Genomic DNA, 21106 nt, shown 5'->3' with positions numbered 1-21106 from the left:
ATGGGTTGCCAATTTTCCAAGGAAAGAAAAAAAAACACAAATCTGGGAGAGCCCAGAGCCCAATAGCCAGCCTGAGCGCCAGTTCTTTGGGCTGCTTAGGACTGGAATGCTACTGAAATAACATTTTAAAAAAGGGCTATTCAGAGCATCAGTAGCCCAGTCAACCAATTTATATCAGACAGTATAGTACTATATGACAGTCTCTTGGCTGTCCTGCAGTTAATGGTTTCACTATTGTAGGCTTCTGGAAATCTCATGTATCATGTTTTGTTAATCCAGTATGAGTTACCAAACCCCCCAAAAAACCAAAAAACCTATATAAGATTCCAGAGCCATGACATTGAGGTATATTTCAAAGACTTACAAAGTTGCATACTAGCCTATGGAACTTTGTAAGTTTAAGTGCTTTGAAAATGAGCCCCTATACCTCTTATAGTTCACATTCTTTCAATATTTATTTTAGATAATATTTTCTAGAAAGGAATACATCCAGGACTCTGAATTCAATCAGAGTAAAACACAGTCAGCATTCAATGATACGGCATCACATGCAAACAGCTTTTCAAACACATTTAAAATGGCACACAGCAACTACTTAGCTGTACCAATTTGCCCATCTGTGAGTACAGAAACATGAAGTGCTGAAAAATTTGTCTCATTGCCATCATAAAATATGCAGTTTATTGTAGACAATACATATGAGCCCTGCTGTACATGGTATGACTTCTGTACTTAACTCACTCACCTTGAGCTTGGATTTAGAAAAGTGAATAACCAAATCTAATGCCCAAATAACGTTAGTATATATTCATATTTTCTACTAGTTTTATCTTCCATTTAATTTTTCAAATTTCTTCTTTAATCCTATGTATTTCCACAGATAACATTTTTATTTTAGTTGAAAAATAGTTTGTCTAAAATAAACTGCTTTAATGCTATTTCAGTCTCATAACCAAGAAAAAAAAAGTGTTTTCCAATAAAATACTTGCCTACAGGATTAGTCAATTTGATGTTTTCACGTATATAAAGTAACCCATACATTTCAAAATCTGTGCCTGGGTCAGGATTCTTAGTAAGAGCCAAGGAATATGAACCCCTTTCATTAGGACAGGTGGACAAATTTTATTTATTGTAGCTTGCTCGACTATTTTTGCAAACTTTTACCATGAAAGGCAATAGAAATGAAAAATGTTACAATATAAATTATTTTTGTATAATTTGTTGCACTATGGCTAGCTAATACCTGTGTTTACAAAGATGCGCTATAGGCGCGTTAGCGTTTTTAACGCTACCACGCCTAAAGGAATGTACTGGTGTGTTAGCGTTTAACGAGACTTAACTTTAAAGACGTGTTAAAAACGCTAACGCGCCTTAGTAAACATACCCCTAATTAAGGTAGTGCCTAGGAGTAGCTTAATGGTTAGATCAGTGGATTGAGAACCAGAACAGACCGTTCAAATCACACTAATGTGCCTTGGGCAAATCAATGAATCCTCCACTGCCTCAGGTGTGAATTTAAGATTGTAAGCCCTCTGCAGACAGAGAAATACCTGCTGTACTTGAATGTAACTTGCCTTGAAATATCAGTGAAAAGGCAGAACCTAAATTCAAAGAAGATTAAAAAGCAAGAGGTGGAGAATAGGTGAGGGGTGGCTAGCCAGTTAGAGACCTGGGGCTGCTGGGGACAGAAAGACTGGGGTGAAGGGAAATGAGATAGAGAAAACTGGTAAATCACAGTAATAAGCAAAGCAAAAACAGCAATTCCTTAGCTTCAGGCACAGCTATTAGGAATCACTGACATGCTGCTAAGAGCAAGCTTGGTTTTTGCCAGCATTTTGTAGTGCATTAAAGGCCTGATTTATTATGCTTTATGTTTCCAGGATGTACCCAACAGAACTGCCCTCTGGCGAGCACATCAAGTCTGTAGTGTTTCTTTGTGATGTCCAAGTCACTGCTCTGCAGATTTACTCAGACAAGGCCAATGGTATTCTGCACAGACTGCTTAAGCCCAAGTACAGTGATCTCTCAATCCTCTTCGCAAGCTGCTCATTTCAACAAATAAATACCACTTCAGTGGCCACCCTGATCCAACAAGCAATGGAGGCCACAAGTCCTTTGCATGGAAAAGCACAAAAAATGATCGAAGAGACAGAAGGAAATTGTCTCCTACATGTAACTAAGTAACACCCACCATATATCTAGCTTGTGGAGTCTTTGTGCATAAGAACCTCACTCCAAAAAGGAGGGCAAAGACGCTCTTGATTCATGTGCAATGAGGCAGCCACCTTCAGTAAAAAGGAGGGCACTGCCCAAATGGACATATGGAAGGGCATAATCGAAAGGGACGTCCAAGTTTTGATGAGGACGTCCTTGCAAAACGTCCCCATCCAGGGGCGGGGAAACCTGTATTTTCGAAACAAGAAGGACGTCCATCTTTCGTTTCAATAATACAGTCAGGGGCGCACAAATCCTGAAATTTGGTCGTCCTTAGAGAGATAGTCGTCCCTAGACTTGGCCATTTCTGATTTTCGGCGATAATGGAAACCAAGGACGTCCATCTCAGAAACGACCAAATGCAAGCCATTTGGTCGTGGGAGGAGCCAGCATTCGTAGTGCACTGGTCTCCCTCACATGCCAGGACACCAACTGGGCACTCTAGGGGGCACTGCAGTGGACTTCAGAAATTGTTCCCAGGTACATAGCTCCCTTACCTTGTGTGCTGAGCCCCCCAAACCACCCTCCCCCCAAAACCCACTACCCACAACTGTACCACTACCATAGCCCTTACGGGTGAAGGGTGGCACCTAGATGTGGGTACAGTGGGTTTCTGGTGAGTTTTGGCGGGCTCGCTGTTTCCTCCACAAACATAATGGGTAGGGGGGAATGGGCCTGTGTCCGCCTGTCTGAAGTGCACTGCACCCACTAAAAGTACTCCAGGGACCTGCATACTGCTGTGATGGACCTGACATCTGAGGCTGGCAATCAATATTTTTTAAGATGTTTTTTGAGGGTGGGAGGGGGATAGTGACCACTGGGGGAGTAAGAGGAGGTCATCCCCGATTCTCTCGGGTGGTCATCTGGTCATTTCGGGCACCTTTTTGCGCCTTGGTCATAAGAAAAACACGACCAGGTAAAGTCTTCCAAGTGTTCGTCAGGGACGTCCTTGTTTCTTTCAATTATGGGTCGAGGACGTCCTAGTTTTAGGCACACCCAAGTCCCGCCTTCGCTACGCTTCCAATATGCCCCCTTGAACTTTGGCCGTCCCTGCAACGGAAAGCAGTTGGGGACATCCAAGATCGGCTTTCGATTATACCGATTTGGACGACCCTGGGAGGTGATGTAATTGAAGGTAATAACTCACTGGATTTGACAAACTTTCTTGGATCTTCTAATGATATTGACACTAGAACAACATTATTAGTCACTTGCTAAAAGTTTTTTTTTTCTAATAAGAAAAATTTTGTGGTCAGTCTTTGTTCATATTTTCTGATAGTTACACCTAAGCATATTCTATAAGAAGCACCTAGATTAAGGGACGGTATATAGAATACTCTTAGTTGATATCCCAGCACCTAGAACTACATGCATCCATTTACACCAAAGACAACATGGCATAAATACCGGCGCACAGGGGCATATTCTATAGCAGTGCGTGTAAATTTTCGAATGCCCATGTGTAATGTAAATTACTAAAAATTTCAATTAAAAAAAAAAAAGTAGGATTCAAGGGGACTCTTCTTTCCTTCAAGTTAAAAGAAATTGCAAACACTGGATAAGGTAATGCAAGCAGCAAGCATCTGTGCGTCCCTACCAAAAGGCAGCACTAAGCAACGATCCATTGGGCCCACTACTGGGAAACAGGTAACCTCTGCCAGAAATACTCAAGTCTTCTCTTTTCTTTTAACTACTTTTGAAGAAAACTGCAGTAAGCCTAAGCACACAACTGAGCCAGCATAGCCTAATGTGCCACAGCTGTACACCTTTGGTAATGCATTCTTAATAAATCAGGCCCTAAAGGAATTGTGTTAGCATTATGGGGTGGATGGGCTTTGTAAAAGTCTCAGGGCTAGCTCCTAAAGTCAAAGAAAATGAATCAAGCCCTGAAATAGCTTTTGTTTTAACAAAAGAGATATAGTTCAGATTCTGGAAGGAGAATCTGGAACAAGAGAGTCATAGCATGAGGGTGAAGGGAGACAAATTTCAGGAACCTAAGGAAGTACTTCTGTATAGAAAGTGTAGTAGATGTGTGGAACAGCTTCCAAGGAGACTGCTGTACTGTGATCCTTGCTCTGAAAGTAAAAAGTAGAACTTCAAGAGAGGAAAAAAAATTAAATCAACTGAAATGCAGGGCTTATGAAGAAATGAGATAAACCAAGAATGATCCACAGCGTTATTTTTATTTATATAGGAGTCCTTTTACCAAGCTGTGGTAAAAGGGGGCCTGCACTAGCATCAGCACGTGTTTTTGATGCACACTGAGGATCCCTTTTACCGCAGAAGGTAAAAGGCTGTCTTTTTCCCCCAAAAAGAAATGGCCGTGTGGTAAGTGAACCACTTACCGCACAGCCATTTCAGGGGGAGCACTTACTGCCACCCAATGAGGTGGCAGTAAGGGCTCCTGCGCTAACCCAACGCTGCCCGATTACCGCCGGGTAAGAACCGGCTCTACAAAAACAGAAAATATTTTTTGCAGTGCCAGAAATGGCCGAAAGCCTGGGGGGTGGGAACTACCACCGGGCTCCTACGGTAGCTTGGCAGTAGTTACGGACTGGCACGCAGCAAGTCTGTTGCCGCGCACCAACCCTTTAGTAAAAGGGCCTCATAATTTCTACATATTTTGTATTCTTGTCCTGCTTCTCTTGGGAATACAAAAGGATAAAACTAGGACTGAAACAGAAAGTCAGTCAGCAAGTCTTAGATTATATTCACTAAATGCAATACAATATACTTGCCTCAGTCACTATGGATGTAAAATTATCTGCAAATCGGACATGCTTGGGGAGCTCCACTTGACTAGTGGGAACTTCTTCTTGGTCAATATGATACTCTGGCACTGCACCCACAATTACAGTAAGCATAGATTGGCATGCCACATAAACCTATGAAAACAGTCCACATATTTGTTTAAAACATGACAACTCCACATACAGTATACAGTACCAGTTTACACCTTGAAGATTACCTTAAATATTTATAAGTCAATATTGAACTTGCAGCAGTAAGCGTTTTTTAAATGCTGACCTCTGCCAGGTAATTAAATTTTCATTTATTTAAAAGAATTTGTAACCTACATTACCCATGATTCTAGTCAGGTAATAATACATCATATATAATTAAAAATTCAAATAAGAACAAACCACCAGGTCAAAAATTAGAGACACAAAACACAAACAGAAAGGCCATCCAATTAACCTTATTTCATAATGAAATTAGTTGAAACATCACGTTGCCAAGTAAATATAAAAATAAATTACCAATAATCAGGTTAAAAACCGAGATAAATCTGGGCCCAGATATTCAATACCAGGCCATATCTGGGTACCAGCATTGAGGGGCCCTTCTGTTAAGGTGCATACACGTCAAATTGGAACTACCGCCCGGCTACCACGTGCGCCAGGCAGTAATTCCATTTTTTACGTGTCCAAAACATGCGGTAGAGAATATTTTCTATTTTCTACCGCATGGCACTTACCCAGCAGTAATCGGCTGTTTACGCACGCTGATGCTTACAGCCTGGTTAGTGCTTGAGACCTTACCTCTAAGTCAATGGGTGGCAGTAAGGTCTCAGGCCATAAATGGATGCGTGCTGGTTTTAATTGGCCACAAAAAGGCCTTTTTTCCAGGTGTGCTGAAACGTGGACCTGCGTGCATCCAAAACACACGCCTACACCAGCACAGGCCACTTTTTGGCACGCTTTAGTAAAAGGTCCCTGAATATCCAGGTCAGCAGCAGTTCCTGGAAGTTATGCAGATACAGTTAATTTTTCAGTGTTGTGCCATGTGGAGGGGCATAATCGAACGTCGCCGGCAATCTATTTTGGCGGTGGCGCAACAGCTGGCCGGAACCGTATTATCAAAAAGATGGCCGGCCATCTTTTTTTTCGATAATACAGTTTAGACCGGCCAAACGCCTTGGAAGTCACTGGGTTTGAGATGGCTGGTTTTGTTTTTCAGTGATAATGGAAAAAAAATGTCGGCCATCTCCAACCCGGCGACATCCAAGGCATTTGGTCGTGGGAGGAGCCAGCATTTGTAGTGCACTTACATGCCAGGACACCAACTGGGCACCCTAGGGGTCAGTGTGGTGGACTTCAGAAACAGCTCCCACATGCATAGCTCCCTTACTTTGGGTGCTGAGCCCCACCTCCCCAAACCCCCTACCCACAAATGTGCACCCACTAAAAGTGCTCCAGCGACCTGCACACACTCAGGCCTCTAGGACGTGCTGTTGTATAACCTTGGCACAGCAGTTGACACCTGAAGACTAATGTCTTTGAAAAAGTGCTTTATTTGAATAAGCACCTTTACTCACAGTTAACTGCAGATCAGAGGTTGTGCCCCACTGGCAAAGAGTCTCCCTGATACTGAGATTAGCAGTAGGTCCGAGCTGGCAGATTGCTGTACAATGCCCTCTTTCAGCAGCATTCAAGGTAATAACATTTTCTAACGTGAGTAACACATGAAAGGGATCTAAAACTGGCTTACAAAAATGGCCACTACCTCATGGACTACTGGAAACAAAACAGTGCACACTCTGACCCAGTTAGCAGGGGGGAAAAGCACCATGGGAGTAGAGCCCAGTACCCTACACCCACCACAATGCATTGCTGATGTGACTCTGCAGGGCACCTAACAGAAAAGGTGTCACACTCACCCGAGAGCCACATCGCAACCACGGAAAGGCTGTGAGACGATACAACACGTTCTGCTGTCATTGAGGTGGGTAAGGGATTTGAGGCTGGCATACAGACTGGCAAAAAAGGTTTTCATTTTAACTTTTGTAGTATGGAAGGGGGTTGGTGACCACTGGGGGAGTAAGGGGAGGTCATCTCCCATTCCGTCCGGTGGTCATCTGGTCAGTTGGGGCACCTTTTTGAGACTTAGTCGTGAAAATAAAAGGACCAAGTAAACCCGGCCAAATACCGCTTAACGCCGCTTTTTTTTCCATTATCACCGAAAGCCGGCCATTTTCACAGAAGAAAATCCTGGAGAAAGACCGCAATGGACTGGAAAAAGTACAAATGATATTGAACTGGATAGAGCACCGTTCACGGAAGAGTGTGTATGAACAACTTGAAAAGCTAAAGGTGGACAAAGCCATGGGACCAGATGGGATCCACCTAGGATATTGAGGGAGCACAGAGAGGTTCTGGCGGGTCCTCTTAAAGATTTGTTTAATATATCCTTGCAGATGGGAGAGGTTCCAAGGGATTGGAGAACGGCGGATGTGGTCCCTCTTCACAAAAGTGGTGATAGGGAAGAAGCTGGAAACTACAGGCCGGTAAGCCTCACTTCAGTTATTGGAAAAGTAATGGAAGCGATGCTGAAGGAAAGGATAGTGAATTTCCTGGAAGCCAATCAGTTGCAAGATCCGAGACAACATGGTTTTACCAAAGGGAAATCGTGCCAAATGAATCTCATTGAATTCTTTGATTGGGTGACAGGAGAATTGAATCAGGGACGAGCTATGGATGTAATCTACTTAGATTTCAGCAAAGCTTTTGACACGGTTCCCCACAGGAGGCTCTTAAATAAACTGGATGGGCTGAAGATAGGACCCGAAGTGGTGAACTGGATTAGGAACTGGTTGACGGACAGATGCCAGAGGGTGGTGGTGAATGGAATTCACTCGGAGGGAAAGGTAAGTAGTGGAGTGCCTCAAGGATCGGTGCTGGGGCCGATTCTGTTCAATATATTTGTGAGTGACATTGCCGAAGGGTTAGAAGGTAAAGTTTGCCTATTTGCGGATGGTACTAAGATCTGTAACAAAGTGGAAACCCCGCAGGGAGTGGAAAACATGAAAAAGGACCTACGGAAGCTAGAAGAATGATCTAAGGTTTGGCAATTAAAATTCAATGCAAAGAAATGCAAAGTGATGCACTTAGGGAACAGAAATCCACAGGAGACATATGTGTTAGGCGGGGAGAGTCTGATAAGTACGGACGGGGAGAGGGAGCTTGGGGTGATAGTATCTGAGGATTTGAAGGCGACAAAACAGTGTGATAAGGCGGTGGCTGTAGCTAGAAGGTTGTTAGGCTGTATAGAGAGAGGTGTGACCAGCAGAAGAAAGGGGGTGTTGATGCCCCTGTATAAATCGTTGGTGAGGCCCCACCTGGAGTATTGTGTTCAGTTTTGGAGGCCATATCTTGCTAAGAATGTAAAAAGAATTGAAGCGGTGCAAAGAAAAGCTACGAGAATGGTATGGGATTTGCGTTACAAGACGTATGAGGAGATACTTGCTGACCTGAATATGTATACTCTGGACGAAAGGAGAAACAGGGGTGATATGATACAGACGTTCAAATATTTGAAAGGTATTAATCCGCAAACGAACTTTTCCCAGAGATGCGAAGGCGGTAGAACGAGAGGACATGAAATGAGATTGAAGGGGGGCAAACTCAAGAAAAATGTCAGGAAGTATTTTTTCACAGAGAGGGTAGTGGATGCTTGGAATGCCCTCCCGTGGGAGGTGGTGGCAATGAAAACGGTAACGGAATTCAAACATGCATGGGATAAACATAAAGGAATCCTGTTCAGAAGGAATGGATCTAAAGGAGCTTAGCCGAGGTTGGGTGGCAGAGCCGGTGGCGGGAGGCGGGGATGGTGCTGGGCAGACTTATATGGTCTGTGCCAGAACCGGTGGTGGGAGGCGGGGCTGGTGGTTGGGAGGCGGGGATAGTGCTGGGCAGACTTACACGGTCTGTGCCCTGAAAAGGACAGGTACAAATCAAGGTAAGGTATACACAAAAAGTAGCACATATGAGTTTATCTTGTTGGGCAGACTGGATGGACCGTGCAGGTCTTTTTCTGCTGTCATCTACTATGTTACTATGTTATCTGGTAGCCACGCCCATGCCTGCCCATGCCCCGCCTTCGCTTCGCCGGTGACACGCCCCCTCGAACTTTCGCCACCGAGGCGACAGGAAAGCGGCGATGCTGTTAAAAAGCCAGCTTTTGATTATACGCTTTTAGCCGCTTTTGCGAAATCGCCGGCAATCTCCCCATTTGTGTCGGAAGATCGCCGGATAGGTAACCGGGCAAAGACAGGACCACTATTTAATCACTCCTACTTGCTCGATTAGCTATGTGGACACCAGCATCAGGCCCTTAAACGTTTTTCAGCTACTGTAAAGTTATACTGTATGCTTAAAAATAACTTCTCTTAGCAGCAACATTAACTTATCATCAGCTCAAACGGTGCTATATATATTTCCAAACTCCAGCAATGTTAGCCTTATGTTCTTTCTGCATTATTGCTGGCTTGAAAAGAACTTTCAGACAGCAATTATGGCTACGCTGCATCACCCCCCTCTTTTTCACTCCTGTGGCTTTGCTTTTAAAGAGTTGGAGGGGGGGGGGCCTCAGTTACTGGGGTATTATTAAGTAGTAATTTAATAAGCAGACAGAGGTGCTGCACCTTCATTCCCCAAACAATTGTTCCTTACATTTGCCATGGCCAAGTTAATAAGGGCAGAGAATGGAGCTTTTCTACAATAGCTACTAATATACCTTATACGAAGACATATCAGGAATTGTTTCTATTGAGGCAGATATAGAAAAAGATTTATAAGACTTGCACTGTAGTCAAAATCCTAAGGCACAAAATTTTTTCTGTAGCAATTAATTCTTGTGGGCCTTTTTTTAAATCCACCTTGTGGAGTTTTATTATTATTATTACTACTACTATTATTGTAGGTGGGATTTATTTTGCTTATTCTTGAGGGAGAGATGGTAGATTTATTTTTTTTATCAGGAAACACATCTATTATCACAAAGATAGTAGCAAACAGGAATCAGATATGGCAATGTTTCAGCCACAGACTGCATCAGGGGTTAAACTTCATGAACAAAAAAAGAAACCCCCAATAATAAAATTTAATTAGACAAACATACAAACATAAAAATTCTTCAAAACTCTTAATAATCTAGATAGAATACTCAGAAATCATAGAAATACTTTGCAAATGCAATATGAAATCATTATAAAAATAAAAGGGTCCTTTTACTAAGCTGTGTAAGGCTCTACGCATGCCCAACATGCGCCAAAATGGAGTTACTACTACTACTTAACATTTCTAGAGCGCTACTAGGGTTATGCAGCGCTGTACAAAATAAACAAAGAAGGACGGTCCCTGCTCATTACCGCCCGGCTACCGCGTGGCTCTTGCAGTAATTTCATTTTTGGCGCATGTCCAATACGTGCGGCTGAAAAATAATTTTTATTTTCGACACGCATATCAGATGCGCGCTAAGTGGCATTTGACGCACATAGGTCATTACCACCCGGTTATTGTGTGAGACTTTACCGCTAAGTCAATGGCTGACGGTAAGGTCTCAGACCCAAAATGGACTTGTGGCAATTTTCATTTTGCCAAACGTCCATTTTCGGCAAAAATTTTAAAAAGGCCTTTTTTATAGGCGCACTGAAAAATGGATCAGCGCACACCCAAAACCCATACCAACATTACCACAAGACAATTTTTCAGCACACCTTAGTAAAAGGACCCCCTAATTTGCACAAAATATTAGCATATTGCACATTTTAAAAAAATCTAATCAATATATAAATAGGTAAAGGAAAATAACATATAGAATGAATTAAGCTAAAGAAGACGAATAATCAAAGTAAACATACTCATACAATAAAACTTAGCATAGCCTGATCCAATCAATGTGTTTCAGCAGCAAAAAATGAGAACGAATCAACTAACTTTAACAAGGGAAAGCCAGAACAGAACACACTACAATCCAGGCTTTTTATACATTAATATGTCTGACCATCACAATACTTTACAAAAATATATGCAATACGTATGTAAACAGAATAAAATTGTAAAAGCCTTCAACACATATCAATGGCATAGCCAGACGGCCAATTTTGGGTGAGCCTGAGCCTAAAGTTGGTGGGTACAAAATCTTTCTCTGTTCCCCTGTCCACCCCCCACCCCCCCAACACACACACACACCTTTCACAGCACCTCCCAAATCAAAATTTAAATAAATACTTTAGCTGGTCAGGATCCCCAAGCCCCACCAGTTACAGACCTCCTGCAAAGGAGACTAGAACTCCTTTTTACCAAACTTGGCAGTCAGCAGCAGAAGCATCCCTGAGCCACTGACAATGGCACCCCACAATGCTCCGCTGTTAGCATCAGTACTCAAGGACATGCCACTGAGACTGCCAAGCTTAGCAGAAGGGAATTCTGGCTACCTTCGAAGGAGGTCATCAGGTGATGGGGCTTGGGGATCCCAACCAGCTGCAGCAGGGACTGTGTTAGATATGCCGGGGCCCAGGACAGAAAATAAGGAGGGGGCCTCCCGACCCCCTCTCCTTCCTGTTCTTCCCCCCACTTCTCATTATTACTACCACACAGGGTCGGCATTAGGAGGGATAAACAGGGCAGCTACTCTGGATCCCACAGCTCCAGGGGGCCCTGTGGTCTGGGCATCTCTTCCCCTTCTCCCACCACGATTTGTCTCCCTCCCATCCCTTCACCTTCTTGGTCTTCTTAAAAGTAAAATTTCCCTTCTCAGAGGGGCCCTGGCACGACAGCCATTCTCACAAGCTGCCTGCTGCTGTCCTGAAGCTTTTCATCTGTTACAATCCACCCCCCCCCCCCCCCTCTGGTGAAACTTCCTGTTTTCAACTGGACGAATCATAGCCGAGGGAAAGCTTCGGAGCTGCCGTGACAAGGCCCCTCTGAGAAGGGAAATGTGATTTTTAAAGAAGACCGGGAAGGTGAGGGGAAGGGAGAGAGAGACAGTGATGGGGAGAAGGGGAAGAGATGCCCGGACTGCAGGGCCCCTTGAAGCTGTTTTAAGTTAGCCCAAGGGTGGGGGCAGGAAGGGATGAGAGAGGGGGAAAATGTCAGACCAGATGTGGGGGGAGGGGGATGAGAAAAAGAAATGATGGGTACAGAAAGAGAGAGACAGGGGGAGGGGAAGAGATGGTGGACAATGGGATTGAGGGAGGGAAGAGAATGGCAGAGATGCTGGACCCAAGGAAGGCTGGCAGGCCTGGGAGAGGGGGAGGTGCTGGATGGAAGGGCAGTCGGGAAGAGAGATATGTTGGACCAGGGGATGAGAGGGAGGGACAGAAGGAGAAATGTTGGACCTAGAGGGGGTGGGAGAGAGGGAGGGATAGATGCTGGATCGTGGGGTGAGAGGAGGGAAGAACAGCAGGAAAGAGAGGAGATGAGATGAGATGATGGACAGTGTGGGAAGGGACAGGAGGGAAGAGAGATGGGACAGGAAGATGGTGGAGGAAAATGCACAGGAAGATGTCAGGCCATGGGGGAGAGGGAGAGGAGATGCTGCACTACAAGAATGGAGGGAGGGAGTGATATATTGGAAATTGTGGAATCATGTGGGAGAGGCAAGGGGAGTAAGGAGATGAATGAGAGGAGGACAGTAAGTACAGAGGTAGAAATGTGGTAATGAAAGGGAATAGGAGGCAGGAGATAGAGTGAGATGGGAAATGGGAGAGCAAGAGCATGCGAAAGGGAGATGGAAAGTTGGTAGGTAACCGAAAAGGAGAAAGGTGATAAAGAGGGTGAAATTTGAGTGGACTGAGAGGCAGAAAAGAAAAAAAGGGAGGAAGAGCTAATGAAGAAAGATCAGTATGTCAGAGCCTCATGAATGTGAAATGTACGGGACGGTCGCTTAGCCCCTGACATAATGGAACGAGCCGGCGAAGAGGGGCCACTGCCATCCGGAGATGAAATGTTTAGTATCTCCAAGGCCTTGACAATTAGATTTGCCAATTCATCCTGACGAAACAACTGCACCGCCATGGGGTCATCACCACCCTCATACTGAGACTGCCCCTCCTCCGCTACCGCTGACAGGGTCAGTTGGGAAACATCTGACAACTGACCGTCATCTACGTCCGAAAAAACTGAGCAAGCATCCGCCTCCTGCAAATCCACGCAAGGTCTCTTAGCCAATAGAGCAGAAGATCCCAAAACGCTATCCTGAGGGCCCGCAAAGTCACTGCTACTGTCCAGAACCCCCCCCCCCCCCCAGCCCTTTTCAATAAAAAGGCCCTGTGTAATAACAACATAAACTCGGGGGGAAATGGTACTCCCGATTCCCCTGATTCCCCAGCCTGCAAACCTGTCAGCGGGACAGGCATCGTCCGCTGGCCATCTGCCACAGGAGGCCCTGAACCCTGCAACGTGCCTGCATCCAAAATGGTGCCCGGTTCACCTCCACGCGGCGATTCCACGTGGGAAAGCACCCGAGCCGCACCAGACTTCGCCTTCGCTCCCCCGGCCACAGTAAAATGCCCGACATCAGCTGATTTAGAATCAGCTGTTTTTTGTGCTGTTGTGTCGGAAGCCTTTCATTCTGTCAAAGGCGCAACAGAGCCGAAATCGTCCGCCGGAGGGCGGGAAGAAGAACGGCCGGAGGTGGATAACGGAGCTGACTGACCTGCAGCCCGATCCTGTCAGTCTCTACCCGATCCCGACGCCCCAAGCTCCGGAAAGCCCTGAGGGCAAAAATCGCAGGAACCAGACGCTGCTTTCCGATTCCCACACCGGGAGCAGCGCTTCACAGATTCTGAAGGGGCTGCCATGTGCCCAGAGAAAACTCTGCAAAACCAGCCCCTCTACCCGCAGAACAACGGTCCCCACCCGATGCCTGAGCAGATTTCTGCTCACTGTGAGTGCCGAGAACCGGCAACGCAAATTTAAAGAGGTATTACCCCCTTTTTTTTTTGTAAACAAAAAAACAGGAGAGTACACTCACGAATCCTGGGCGGGCGGGGGAAGAAATGGAGGGACCTGGCACCACCAGGTATCCACGCTCAAGCCAATGCGAGCTCTCAACCCCTTGGGCAGCTCAACTCATCCCGAGGGAACGGGCTAGGAGGCCCCAATCCAGAGCTGCAGAGTTATGACCATCCAACTGCTAGATAGAGAGAATACTGAGGTTTGGCTGGCTACACATGACCACATATAGAGCCTCAGAAGTTCTTTCTATTTCCACCTGCTGGTAGACGGACACAACCCACCAGTCTCTGGATCTGTGGGACGCTATGGAATTTCATCTTCTTTCTCTCCCTTCTTTTCACTTAACTACCAACTTTTCATCTCTCTGTCTCACCTCCCCACCTCCAAGAACACACCTAATATAGACCAGGGGGAGGAAGGGACATGCTGAACCACAGAGGCAAGGCCGCCGAGGGAGGGGGGGCAGGGGGGACAAAATTCCCCGGGCCCGGGCCTCCAAGGGGGGCCCGGCGCCGCAGTCCCCTCCACTCTCTGTCCACCACCGGGCCGGGCCCCCCTGAATTCAAATCATAGCGCCTCACCTCAACCTCGCTCCGTGTGAAAGAAGCGCAGCAGCAGCAGTCTGCAGATCGCCTCCCTTCGGGCCTTCCCTACCTGTGTCGCACCCTCATCTGTCGTAACTTGTGCGAGGGCGGGACACAAGGAGGGAAGGCCCGAAGGGAGGCGATCTGCAGACTGCCGCTGCAGCGCTTCTTTCACACCGAGCAAGGTCAAGGTGAGGCACTAAGATTTGAATTCAGGGGGGCCCGGCCCGATGGAGGGGGCGGCGGCGACAACCTCGGGGGGGGGGGGCAGTGGCGGGCCCTGGTGGTGGCCTTGCCCAGGGCCTGGCCAGGTCTCTCGGCGGCCCTGCACAGAGGCCTCCTGTAACTGTGGGGCCCACTTTGCCTCCCCTGACAAGATTGCACTGCTGCTGGGTGTGCCTGACCTCAAAGTGGCTATGCCATTGACAAACACATGGTAGAGTGCACCAGTTTCAAAATGTACTAAAACCCAACATTTTGTATAAATACACTTACATAATAATTTGTACTATAACTTGAGATAAACAATCATTACATTTCAGAAGCTTGCAGTGCTTTCCATACATTTACAGCATAAAAAATTGTAGGTAATAAATCAAATTATAATCCATACTTCCTTCATAATTTCAATATACCACTCATATAAAATATGCGAGCCACAACATTATAGTCTAGGTCAATGGGTGGCGATAAGGTCTCAGGCCCAAAATGGACGTGCGCCAATTTTTATTTTGCCGCACGTCCATTTTCGGCCAAAAAAAGGGCCTTTTTTGCAGGCTCGCAAAAAAATAGACCTGCGCACGTCCAATACATGCGTCTACACCAGTGCAGGTCATTTTTCGGCACACCTTAGTAAAAGGACTCCTAAAACTGAACTACCGCCAGGGCAACGCGACCGCCGGCAGAAGTTCCAAGTTGAGTGCGCACCATTTCTGGCACTCCCCGGAATATTTTGTCTAGCACTGTGCTAACCTGGCAGTAATCAGGCACAGTGCTGCCAGTTTACCGTAAGAGCCCTTACCACCAACTCAATAGGTGATAAGTGCTCCTCGCCGCATGGACTTGCAGTAAGAGTTATCTTACCACATAGCCATTTTGGGGGGGGGGGGCTTTTTACCTGCTGTGGTAAAAAGGACCCCGACACGTGGGAAAAATGACCCCCTCCGCTACTGCATGGCTTTATTCCCGCAGCTTAGTAAAAGGACCCCTTAGTGACAATAAAGGGGCACATGAAAAATTAAGTGCCCTTAAATTCAGTACTCTTACCTTATTTTCCAACAATTTTAAGTCTATTACACTGTGCCAAGAAATCTTTAACAAGAACCATTTTCATTGGTATTTCTCTTATTTGAGCTCCCTGGGCTGGCACACTACCTTCCAGAACATTGACCCTAAGAGGCTTCAGCATTGTTTACTCTGCTGGTCAGTGCTTGTTCCAAAGCCACTAAATGCTGACCACATAAAAACTTTAGGGCTGTAAATGGGGAGGTCCCTTTTCCTCTTGCGACTGGAGGGAATTTTATATATGACACCTTAAAACCACGTGGTTAGTGTGTATCTATAAACTACGCCTAAAGTTACGCGTACTTTATAGAATACGCTCACGTATTCTAGACATTCTTACTACTAAAATTTAGGTGCACCCATTTAGGCCACCTGAAACCAGGCAAAAATACCTGCACCTTAGTTATGTGTAGATCAGGTGTATTCTATAATAGTGGGGCATAGTTTTCTGAAATGCCCACAACCTGCCCAATCCACGCCCCCTTTTTGATTGTGCACATTAGAATTTATGCGCACCGCGTTATAGAATATGCCTAGAAAGATGTGCAAATTAATTCTAATTAAAGCCAATATCAGTGCTGATAGGCTTGTTAATCAATTAAGTTGTGCATACAATTTGACCAGCGACCCCCCCCCCCCCCCCCTGTAAAGGGAAATGCTTTTTAAAGTAGACCAGGAAGGTGAAAGGAAGGGAGGGACCGTGGTGGGAAGAAGGGGAAGAGACACCAAACCACAAAGCCCACTGGAGTTGTGGAGCCCAGGGAAGCTGCCCTGTTTGCCGCCCCAACCCCTCCCCCCAATGCCAACTCTGCTGTAATGAACTCCTTGTTTTCACGAAAACTGAAAAATGTGGATATATGGTGAAGTCTAAGGGCCAGTCTGATTCCACAGACTTCTCTTTAGCTCCTCCCTTTATCATATGAACTCTTCTTTAAGACTTTAAGCCTACGCACAACGGGCCTTTTTACTAAGCTGCATTAGATGCTAAATGAATGCCTAATGCACCTTTAAATGGCGTTCCGTGGGAGGTACTCAGGCATCCTGTATTAAATATCAAAAATGCGTGCACTACAAATTTTAACGGCCACACACTAATGGCAACATTAGCGAATTAACTAAATCTTAACACAAGGGGGAGATCCCTTCAAATTAGACAATCTACACAAATCTATAATACAGGAGATACTCTTCTCGGGGTCTGAACTTGCAGAATAATTAAGAAGTGTGAGGAGGAAAAAAGCCTGGAAGCTCCCAGCTTCATCTAGCTGTAGGAACAGGACGGCTTCATCACTGGCATTAAAAAAACCTCCTACTTTAAACGTTATAATGCCCCTTAAGTTTGAGCCAAAACAAATTTATAATAGACCACAATTGTTTTGTATTGTCAGCATTTGCTATCTAGTGCACAAAAAAGTATTTTGTAAAGCAACTATCAGTTTTCACTTAGCTTGTCTTAGCTTCTTCTGGTGCTTCCTTTTCCACAAACAAAGACTGTGACCTACAATGGCCAGCGTTTCGTCAGCCTGCTTCAGGGTCTTGCGGTCAAAAAGTGCTCTCCGCATGTATCTCTGTGCTCAACCTCCCTCTGTATTGCTTGGCTAGTAACATGCACATACCATCCACAGTAACCACACAGTTAGGCTTGCAGTAGCATTCTGTATTGGCCTCTTCGTTAAGGGTTTTTTTTGTTTTGTTACATTTGTACCCCGCGCTTTTCCACGTCTAGGCTAAAGTGGGTTCTGACATGATGGTTTCAGTATGTCCATCTATGGTGGCTATGAGAAAGTCCTGTTTTCAAAGATTTGGGGGGGGGGGGGGCCATGACAAGGAACATTTTACAATGTGGCTCCACAGGTGGGTTGGAAAGCTGAATATCTGATATTTTTTTACTTGAAGACATTTCATCTCATTCTGTCACTATATATAATCTGGAGTGGCTTTGACACTACCCCCAAATTCTATATACAGCACCAAGCGTTAGGCATCAGAATCAGCACACAAATCTGAGACCACAAGAACTTCAAAAGGTAATAGGCACAAACTGATCACTTAACTGATACCTAATTGAGGTTGAGCACAAGCTCCCCTATGTGCTATTCTAATCTGGCACCTAACTTTCTCATGCACAATCAAAAAGGGGACATGAGCATTCCGAAGAGTTAGGCGCCAAGTTATAGAATTTGGCCAATCCACATCTAACTTGTGCACCAGACTTATCAGGCGCAGTCTGCGCACTATGCCAGTATTCTATAAAGGTTGGGTGCCCTTTATAGAATACCAGTTGAGTGCCAATCTTTTCAATGCCTAAATCAAAGTGCTATTTATAGAATTTCCCCCTATTTGGGTCAATCCCTCAGATTTAGTCCTGAGAAAAATTCTTTGCACACCCAAGAGCATTTAAACGCATATTGGGGGGGGGGGGGGGGAGTACAATACACCAGTACTTTCTCTTCAAATTGTTCCAACAGCTGCTTAAGTATGTTCCTTACAATCCCTGCAGTAAGAGCCACACTAACTAGAGAATGACACAGGGACAAAGTTTGCCCCTGTCCCCATGGGCTCTGTTTTCATCTGCACAAGCCTCAAAACTTATGATTTTATATTTAAATCTTTTTATTAAAGTATAAAAAGGAATAATATTCTGTACAACTGTTTATAAATCATAAATAGAAAACAATAATAAACAATGAGCGACTGCCCCCTCCACCACTGTCTACCCTTCCAACCCCAACCATATCTGACTTCTACTACCCCAAGGAACCCTAATCCACCCTGTTAAAGTGTCCAGGAGAGCAAATTACAACTGGCTCTGTGTGCCCAAGTGGGGGAGAAGTATGCCCTATGAAAAATTGTTATGATTTTTAAATATGTGGATGAATAATAAGTCATCAACAATCCCAAAATTCGGTCTAGCTCTCCTGCCTTCCAGTCCTTCTGGCAATAGAAAATGTCCTCTCAAAAGATGTGCTGGTAGCAGGAATGCACAGGATCCACCGTGCAAGTTTTGCCAGTTTTGGCAGACCATGTTTTTCCAAAAAAAAAAAAAAAAAACACCTTCTGCATCACTATCCAATTCATTAACAAGTAGCCTTCAAAGAAGGCATTGTTCCATAAAAGTGGCTTATAAAACTGCTAACATGCGATTTTCATTCTTTTGGGGGGGAGGGGGGCTCTTCCACAGATGTGACACTTTCTGTGGTTGTGGATGATCCCCAGTTGTTGATGTTGATGGACTCAAGCCTTCCATTTCAATGATTTTGATACAACCTTCTCAAAAGATTTGGTTGCCTGTGTTTTTACATCATCTGGGAAGATAATTGGATTGTCTTTCAGATGTGGGTGTAGAAGAGAGCCAACACTATGTAGTGGATGAACAGGAAAATAAGTGTCAATTAAATGTTGGAAATCCCCCTTGATGCCAGCAACAATGGATGAATCTGTTGCAGAAGATGGTTGAGCAACTGGGCACATGATGGAAAGCTGTTGCAGATGGTAGGAGTCTAATCAGCAGACAAGACTCTTGTTGCCACATCAAAGGCAGACAAGACACAAATGAAGTAATTTAACAGTGCTTCACTTAAATTCAAAAGCAGCTTCTGCAGTCTGTTTGTTTTTAATCACTGAATTCAGTTGACAGTTGTCAAAAGGTCTGTTAAGTTTCTACATTTTGAAACTAGCATTTTATAGATGCTGTTCCAAAAACGCCTGTTTAAGGCTAGTCTCAAGCTTTTAGAGAATAACACAGGACAAAGTCTGTCCCCATCCCCGTGTCCTTCTCTAGCAATAACCTAGAAATAGAAAGGTTTACACTAGCTGTTCTGTTACAAATGGCATCACATATACCTTTTAGTATAATGAGTTTCCACAGCATTTTAATTATTCTTTAAATAGTTTAAATTTATTCTGCGTATGCACTGACTATAGAAATGATAAGTAGTAGTAGTAGTATTTTTATTACTACACTTGTTGATATTTTGTAACGTATTATTTTTGTCCTTATAAGCTGCTTTGGGTCCCTGGGTAGAAAAGTGAAGCACAAAGCCAATAATTGAAGAGAACAGGTACTACTGTGGTACAGACCACTCCAGTTCCAGCAACAGAACCATGTTTTTAAACTTTAGTAACAAACACCGTTAAGTGCGATCACTGAAATAATAAAAACAAAAAAGTATATTATTTGGGTCCACCCACAGGTGCCAACTGCGTGTAACTGAGCAACCCCAATATCGATTAAATGTGTTACACTTTTTCCACCGAGGGGGAACTGCTGTAAATGTTTGCAGCCTCGCTCGTTTGGAACGTACGAAGGCTTAAAGCCACTCAACATTACGAAACTTATTGTTGCGTCACAGCAGCGTTTATCTCACAAGCTTCGCATCACATCATAGCAACACAAAAAGCCAGACCCCCGACCCTCTCCAATCAGTGGACAGGCGGATACTTATTAAACGAGCGAGCACTGCAGCAGCGCGCATGCTAGGCTTTTTTTCCATTCACATACTAGCCAGTAGCGATGTCTCGCGCTCTAGTCAAACACAGCCGTTGCATCGCATGCCCGCTCCCCGGAAGAGCCGTTTAACCACAGCATCATTCCTACGCAGATGCGAGACAAACCTGGAGCAGTATCAAGACAGCGGTCAGCCACTTCTGGCATCTGCCAAATTCCCCTACGGAGCTAAAGGCTTCATCCAAGTCCATCCCGTGGCCACAGTTCTTCTTCCTGCAGGAAAAATACCATAACTATAGATAGTAAAAGACTTAGGCGCGGAAAGAACCGCCTACTCTAGAAGCAGTGACATCACGCAGAGCGGCTCATCTCACGGCGATGCACGGAGCGATCTTCTGACGTGCACAAAGTTGTGGACAACGAGGTTTGGTTGCGGACGCCTAAGCGTAGCGTGGCGACCCGTTTAGTTCTGTAATTGATGCTTCTTGCTTCCTCCAGTTCTCACATGACCAAGGTGGAGCTGACTGTGCGCAAGTTGCAAGTGCGACGTGGCTGTGGCTGTAGCTGTGCATTGCTTTCTGTGTTGACTAACATACAGCGCGCCCTCTGCTGTGTGAAGCGGAGAAGGCGAGGCGGTAAACATGAACTGGAACAAGCCAAGGAAGGTAGACAAAATATCGGATGCATTACACTTAGCCGTAGGAATTGGCTCGGTGGGTTCTGAGTCACGTGTCCAGTGAGGACGAATTTGTATTGTTTGGCAATACCCTAATATTTTTTTTTATTATTATTGGAGCCAGTGCTTACAGTCCTGTTTCGCAATTCGCACAGTGCAG

The 21106-nt window shown here is 45.0% G+C and overlaps 1 protein-coding gene across 1 annotated transcript in view; it reads right to left on the bottom strand.

Annotated features, from left to right (window-relative positions):
• The window catches only part of LOC115470171 (solute carrier family 22 member 15-like), a 118122-nt gene extending 97320 nt beyond the window's left edge, over nt 1-20802 (bottom strand). Inside the window, exons 1-2 of the mRNA XM_030203127.1 lie at nt 20438-20802; nt 4953-5099 (exon numbers count right to left, since the gene is read on the bottom strand). Of these exons, the coding sequence (XP_030058987.1) occupies nt 4953-5099; nt 20438-20521 (231 nt within the window). The 5' untranslated portion in view covers nt 20522-20802. The remainder of the gene's footprint in view (nt 1-4952; nt 5100-20437) is intronic.
• Nucleotides 20803-21106: the final 304 nt, after the last annotated feature.

Source organism: Microcaecilia unicolor, chromosome 5, assembly GCF_901765095.1.
Source record: "Microcaecilia unicolor chromosome 5, aMicUni1.1, whole genome shotgun sequence".
Classification (NCBI taxonomy): domain Eukaryota; kingdom Metazoa; phylum Chordata; class Amphibia; order Gymnophiona; family Siphonopidae; genus Microcaecilia; species Microcaecilia unicolor.
The sequence above is the reverse complement of the archived record's forward strand: the minus strand, read 5'-3'. Positions and strand labels throughout refer to the sequence as shown.